The sequence below is a fragment of the Neopsephotus bourkii genome, unplaced genomic scaffold (assembly GCF_033783945.1).
Source record: "Neopsephotus bourkii isolate Nb327-2 ecotype Australia unplaced genomic scaffold, CSIRO-AGI_Nbou_v1 NB_739, whole genome shotgun sequence".
NCBI lineage: Eukaryota > Metazoa > Chordata > Aves > Psittaciformes > Psittacidae > Neopsephotus > Neopsephotus bourkii.
This window is the reverse complement of record NW_026901237.1, coordinates 464084-471287: the sequence shown is the minus strand read 5'-3', so window position 1 is coordinate 471287 and position 7204 is coordinate 464084. Positions and strand designations below refer to the sequence as shown.

General features: G+C 44.5%; 1 protein-coding gene across 1 annotated transcript; it reads right to left on the bottom strand.

Annotated features, from left to right (window-relative positions):
* Nucleotides 1-4419: 4419 nt before the first annotated feature.
* CUNH1orf52 (chromosome unknown C1orf52 homolog) lies at nucleotides 4420-7152 on the bottom strand. The gene is made up of 3 exons (XM_061354405.1): nucleotides 6816-7152; nucleotides 6522-6729; nucleotides 4420-4987 (listed from the first exon to the last, which is right to left on the bottom strand). The coding sequence occupies exons 1-3, from the start codon at nucleotides 7074-7076 to the stop codon at nucleotides 4902-4904; spliced, it is 555 nt and encodes a 184-aa protein (XP_061210389.1). The 5' UTR covers nucleotides 7077-7152; the 3' UTR covers nucleotides 4420-4901.
* Between the last annotated feature and the right edge of the window lie 52 nt (nucleotides 7153-7204).

The following is a 7204-nucleotide window of genomic DNA, read 5'->3' as shown; positions in this document are numbered from 1 at the left end:
GCGGGACCCAGCTGCTTCCCAACAAAAAGGCTGTCCAATTATTTTTATTGGGAACCCACTGCCTGAGGGGAGATGTTGTTCGATTGGGCTCGTTTGAGGAAAGTGTGTTAATCGTTTCCTGGTAGGACCTGTGGTTTAGGTTTAATTTCCCATTACACTTTCCTGGGGTTACCCTGTACTAATCCTGTGTTTGTTTTCATATCAGTCCATCTACAGCTAGAAACAGATGACAGGAGAAGTGGAGGAATGGGAAATCGATGTTTGCTCCAAAAAGTAAGTTATGTTGCTGCTCACCCCTACAGCAAAGCTAAGATGTGATTTATCTTTTGAAGCTACCAAGACTAAAAGCATTCTAAAGATGAAGAGGACTTCAACTTCTAAATGAAGAGCACTGATAAAATGATTTGATAAAGACCAAAAATGCTTATCTCCATTCACTGAATTCATTGCATTCTTCTGTCAATCCAGCTCCACAGGTCCTGGCTTTCCTGAAAATTCCTGCTTTTTAAGAAGTGCCCTGAAGAAAATAGTTCAAAGGAACCAGCAGCACAAACCCATTCCAGTCTCTGGTGTGACTATGCCTTCCAGGTCCAACTGATGTTTGCGCATTTCTATCGACCACAAATTCTGACGTTGCTCCCTTTTGTCTGTGATAATCTATGCATAAAGAATTAGCTCACAGGAATCTCTGTCCCTCTGTTACTCACAGTATTTCCTAGTTCCTAATTATATGACTTAGAAGCTTTTAGAAAGCAGTCCACTATCACCAACGTATTTGTCTCCGGAACAGAACCATCCCCTGAGATTCTCGTGTCCCACAGGAAACATCCTGTGCAATGAAAACACTGTATTTCTTTCAGTAATTTTCTGTATTTTGCCAGCATTTTACTCTGCAGAAATCTTGCTTTTGTTTCAGTCTGGACATTCTGAGACAACTGCAGAGTGCTCAGATAATAGCTGCCTCTCATTGCTCTTCACCTTAGTCAATGCATCCAGAAAACGCCTTTGGCACCAATGGAATCAGATTTCTTAGCAAGGTGCCCCATTTGCCCAAGGGTTTTCTAAACACATCCCATGCTAGCCTTTTTGAGCAGCTTTTTCCCCTGTCACATTTGCCCTCCTATGAATTAGAGGAGTTGGTGTCCCCTCCTGAGCATGCCTGGGCAGCCATTCCCACTCTGCTGTTGCTACAGCTACCAGCCTGTCAACAAGCTCATCTCCATAGGGCACCAGTACAACCACGTTTTGCCTGGGCCTGATGGTGCTGGGATTTTTCCAGGTATTTGGAAACCAAGCTTTCAGATTTTTCCAGGCTAATGAGTAATTGTGGGTGTTCTTAAACATTTTCTTTCAGAATGGAAATGCAGCACAGCTGTAGCCATTGCCAGGGGTCCCTTTCAACTGGTGCAGCCATTTATCCTTTAAAAACTTACACTTCAGATGTAACCAGCTTCCACAGTTTTAAACAGTCCTTTGTTGTTCTCACATTAACCCCACACCCACAGCAAAAGCATCTGTGACCAGAAGTCAAAGGGGTTTGGAAACTGAGACGGAAACAGGCACAAGACTCTTTCCAGACTGAAAAGAAAACCCAAATTGTACCATCCTACTGGTGACTGAGAGTTACACCTTTTCACCTACATTCTGCCATGATTTTGCAACATTAGCAAACTGGCAGGTGAGCTTCCTGTCCCCAGAGAAAGTCAGCCAGCAGAACACAGCTTCTGCTTCTCTCTGCTGATAAAAAATCCTCCTCCCGGGCAGATCAGAGGTTCACAATAAAATCACTCTGTGTGGAACACACTGCATTTTCCTGGATTCACTTCTAGATTGGCAGCCATCTATAAATGAACCAGTTCCTCAATGGTGTTAGTATATATCAAGCTGTCCCACAAGGAGGGATGCTTTAAAAGAACCTCCACTAGCATTTCTGGTAGGAACCGCTGCCTGCCATGAAAGCCATTATCCTCCACAGGTACACTACTATTCTGATGTGAATACTTCTTTTCCTGATCATCCTAGCTTTACAGCTGCTGCTGTGCTAGCATCTGGAGGCAACACAATGGGTTAACTGCAAATCAACTGCCTTCCAGCCACTATTTTTTTAATCTTTAATTTTTAAAGAGAATTTTCTCAAATCAAATCTCTATGTATTTTTACTACTTTTTTAATCCCTGTTACACATAATGATGATCATCAGATTTGATTCATTGTAAAAACAGTGCAATTATGAGTTAATAGAAGGCTAATTTTGAGGAGCAGTTTTCCTCACTTGTCAGTGGGGGTGTATGTTCATTGTCACTATCTTCTCTTGAAAGACAACCCAGGATAAACTGTTCTTTAGTTATGAGATTTTTTAAACAGCTGAGCTATCAATTTAAGTTTAGTAAGTGTTCACTCACACATTTCACAGCTTCTGATCCAGTATCCCTACGAAATGGTAGACCACCTCTACCAAAAACCAACCATCTAGCAGCAGAACCAAACCACCCAGGTAGCCTGGCTTCAGAGAAGCTCTCACAGTCTTGTTTGAGATGTCTTACTTAAGAAAAAGCACAGCTGGTTTTGCTATTTCTTCTGAACAGGGAAGCAGCCATTGTCACTGCGTACAACGAAGATTTCTTCAACCTGTAAATAATACTATTAAGCATTTTTCTCTCAGATTAGCTACACTGGTTTTCTTGTTGGAAACTGAGCATCAGATGTTTTAACCTCAAGACAACTGCATACTACAGGCATCATACAATCTGAAAATAAAGGGAGCAGTTGGCATGGTAACTTCCTGGGCTGCCTTGTAGAATAGCAGAGTAAACAATACAAGGACAAAAGCCTCCTTCGTCACAGCACTTGTGTGAACGCATCTATTTCCAGAGCTGGTGACGTTAACCTTCAGTTATAACACTCTTCAAGGTGCGTTTCAGTAGCAAAGAGAACTATTATAAGACTTACCAGGCAGTCCGCTGAACCATGTAGCTCATGTCAGATCCTTCAAATTCAATTAAATTTCACTCATCCCACATAACCCTAGGATAAATCTTGTATAGGAGTTAGCTAAAAAGTGTCTTCCTAGACATACTAAGATCTGCAACTTGCTGCCTGGATGCAAACCAAACCTTTGGGAAACTGAGCGAACATCCCATTTTCCTATCTGAGCAGGAGCTCACTGCTATTCCCTACCTTCAGCTCTCTAAGCCAGCTACAGTACAAACACATTTCTGTTAAAAAAAAAAGGGATCACAAGCAGTCTTTTTCCCACCACATTCTCTAAAGAGTAACACCTTCATCCTAGCTACATTAGGACCATAGACACTGAGGGAAATAAAAAAATCCAACGGATTAGTGAGCCTTTCCATTTAGAGACTTCATGTTCAGCATCTCAAGCAAAATATCCCTCTTTTCTTTGTATGCAAAACTCACAGAAACCATTTGAACTCAGACGACAAGGACCTAGGGACCAGTTACCTGAGTTGCCTGTGACAATCCATATCCTGAAGGGGATGATGTAAGGCTGCATCACCTGCATGGAGATAGCTATTCCTGAAAGAGATCCCACTGCATTAGACAATTTTTAGTGAAAGTTTCACACACTGTTACTAGAATGAGGGAGAATTTACATGAACATTCTAGATGAAGTGCAGCAAGGGTCATTATACTCACTCAACTTGACAAAATGCAATGTCCACAGTTCCTGAATTGATATTCTGCAATGGCGGTCCATCTAGTAAAAGCTCCATTTCAGCAAGCAGTCGTATTTGACCTGCGAAGGAGTCTTTATCCCAACTGGAATTCAGCAGGGTCATCATTAAGGTTTCTCCTTGCATCTCAGAGCCCAGCTCTGCTCTGCTCCCTGCTAATTTATATTTACATTAATAGTTTAACTACATAAACTTCTGTTAGTATGCTCAATCTCGCTCCAGACTTCTTAAGACACAGAAGTTTTACTTGAAAATAAACTTAGAGAACCATCTGCACACACAGTTTTGCTGATACTTTTTCATATACAGACCCCAAAATCCATAAAGCAGCGTATCAAAAACACAACACATCCTGACTAGCGCCTGACCAGCTGTTTGTACTGAAATAAATACAATTAATCAGTAAAAAGACTCTATCACAGCTTTGTCATAATTTTCTTTTCCACATGAATAAACAGGTTCTATTTTCAATTTTAGGAAGAATACATTAACTCCTTCCTGCATAACTCAGTCTCATGTTTCATGGATGCAGATCCCATTATCAAATATTAAACTCCATTATTATTATTAAGTAGTTTCTTTTTTTCAGTTTGCAGTTGTATATTTACTACAAACAAAACCCTGAGGAATCTGTTGAGTCATAAGAAATACATGGCTGGAACACCTACAGGATCCATCCCTCCTATTCACCAAGCATGCAATGCAGTATTTACACACCACAGAGGTCTTCAAATGTAGTTTTATTACAGTGATCTATTTGCAGTCTTTACACACATTTCAAAACAACAGTATGCAAACATATCACAGGACAATACTTAAAGACTCTTTAGTATAATACTCCTTTATAAAAGGTTTTGACACAATGGAAAAGTCAGTCCAGAAAAAGCTCACATTACCAGGTTCCTTGATAAACAAAATTCCGTGAAGCCTTGTAACCTGCATGAGCACAAGTATCCATCAAAATGGATCCCTCTTCTAAATCTCTCTTTTAAATAGACAAGTTTACAATGTTGTTCAGTAGACAAGTTTCTATCACAACACTGTACATTTAACTTTGTGCTTTCCAAAAGGCAAGCATACTACAGAAATAAAATTCCCTACCCAATAGGAGAGGGAAGTTCGGTAAACATGGATTTGTTTCCCATTCCAGCAGAAGAATCCTAGTTCACTGAAATTCTCATTATGGCAAGATCCAACACACCCTGCTCATAACTTCTTCTTCTTCTTTGTCTGCTCCCCAGAGTTCAGTTTACGTTTCTTGGCAGAAGCTGGTTCATCATCATTTTCACCATCTTTAAATAAAAGACAGAGTTAATCAAGTCAGCAAATGATCCTTGTGTCAAAACAACTGGCTTAGCCACATCTGAGATGACTGGAAAAAAGACACGGTAGTATTAACTGACAACATCCTCACTCATGGAATGTAGCCAGCACGTGGACAGAATACAATGATTACTTGCTATTCCTACCACAGGCCATTGAGGATAACTAACAAGAGGCTTTGTTATGCTACTGTGCAGTACCCGTTCTAAAAAACAACCCTTATTATTTGAACAGATGTTAGAAAATCACATTTTAGAAGTAATGTCCAGGTAAATAAGCAGATTATCTTCTTCACCTCTGGATGAAGGCTAAGAGAAATGTCTAGGAGAAAACACTAAAAGCATCCAGAAATGGAGCAAGACAAAGACAGAATAACTGCCCTGGGGAATGAACACCCCCAACAACAAAAGGAGCAAGAGAGCAATAAAACCTTCCTTTGTTGACAACTTTACTGGTGAACCAAAACACTGTCATGTGTTCTGAAAGACCAGAATTTCTGCTTCTGGTTTTGCTCTCCTGATTGTTGCTGCCTAGTCTCTTTCTCCAGCAATTAAAAAACCAGAATTAAAAATACCTCCATCCTGTCAACTATTTCTTTACTTCTGAGATTACCACTATAGTTTGTACCAGCATGAAGAGTGACAAGGACAGTAATCTGTCACATGGACATTTGACTCCATTCTTGGCCCCCAGGTTTTACAAACATTATAAAAACAATGAGACCTACATCTACACCCAGAGCCAAGGCAGCAGTGCTTAAGGAAGCCCTCACACCACTTTGTTTTAGCAGTACTATAACTGAGCCTATTTCATATAAATACAGCTCTAAAGACTCTTGAATCACAGAATCATTTAGGTTGGAAAAGACCTTAATATCATTGAGTCCAACTGTAAACATAATGCTGCCAAGTCCGTATCACCCTTTCTTCCCAAAGTATGCACCCTGCAGGATGCTCTTACAGACCAATACTTAAGTAACGCCCTGCACAGCACTGGATTTCCATTGACTCTACCAAGCCTGTGTCCACCATCCAGCCCACGCTTTAAACTAGATGATCACTGCATGTCCATCCCAGAAGAACAATTCCATTTTCCTCTAGTTAACATGCCCAGAAAACACTTTCTCCAATACAAGGACTCTATAGCTGAGGAGTCCTTGCTGTCCCAGTGGTGTTGAGACACGAAGTCAAGATATAGGCAAAGACCTGCTTCTGCTAACGACAATGGCCGGGGCACAAGGAAGTTGTGCTCTGGGCACACCAGTAGATACTCTGCAGTCACTATGCCTATAGCCACTGGCGCGGCCGGCAGCACTGCATAGAATCACAGCCTGGTTTGGGCTGGAAAGGACCTTAAAGCTCACCCAGTGCCAACCCCGTGCCACAAGCAGGGACACCTCACACTAGACCATGTCTCCCAAGCTCCGTGCAGGGTGGGCTCCGCGCACACAACTGGTAAACACGCGTTCCGCGCCGGCGCCGCTGCCCTGCGCCGGGCCCTCACCCGACTCGAGGTGCTCCTGCTCCTCCTCCGGCAGGAACTTGGCCTTGCCCGTCTGCCGCGGCGCGTCCTCGCCGTTGTCCTCGTAGATGTTGGACCACTTTATGGCCATGTCCAGGCCAGGGGGCGGCGGGGGCTTCTTCTCGGGCGGGGTGTAGCTCTCGGGGGGGGGCACAGCGTTGTTCTTCCACACCTTGAACTCCTTGGGGGGCTGCAGGAGAGAGCAGAGACCCGTCCCGTCACACCAGGCCGCGGATCCGGGGCGGCGGCAGCGCCCGGCCCCACCCGTGCCCTCACCTCCTCGGGCGCCCGCAGGACGCGGCTCTCCCAGTCGATCTGCTTGTTGAGCGGGTTGTAGAGGAAGGCGGGCGGCTGCGACACCCTACGGAACAGCTCGTCGGGCGATGGCAGCCGCGCCCGTCGCCCCGGGCTGCCCCCCACCGCCGCCCCGGACCCCGCCTGCCGCTCGTCGGGTTGCGGCTCCTCGGCCTCCGAGTCCGAGCTGGAGCTGCCGTAGGCCGCGAAATAGCCCAGCGGGTCCCCTCCGTCCGCCGCCATGGCGGGGCTGCCGCCGCGACACCAACCGCACGGAAACGGGGCCCGCGACGAGGGTTCCGCCTGCCGCCGCAACCTCAGCCCGGCCCTAGGGGCCAACCCCACGCGTGTCCGTGTGGGAGGGCCCCGGT

What these genes read in the sequence shown, in the direction of transcription:
- CUNH1orf52 (XM_061354405.1), bottom strand. Translation starts at nt 7,076, where the DNA reads ATGGCGGCGGACGGAGGGGACCCGCTGGGCTATTTCGCGGCCTACGGC. An exon ending in TCCTGCGGGCGCCCGAGGAG is followed by an intron (nt 6,730 to 6,815) that starts GTGAGGGCACGG and finishes TCTCTCCTGCAG; the next exon opens with CCCCCCAAGGAGTTCAAGGT. An exon ending in GCAGGAGCACCTCGAGTCGG is followed by an intron (nt 4,988 to 6,521) that starts GTGAGGGCCCGG and finishes TTTTATTTAAAG; the next exon opens with ATGGTGAAAATGATGATGAA.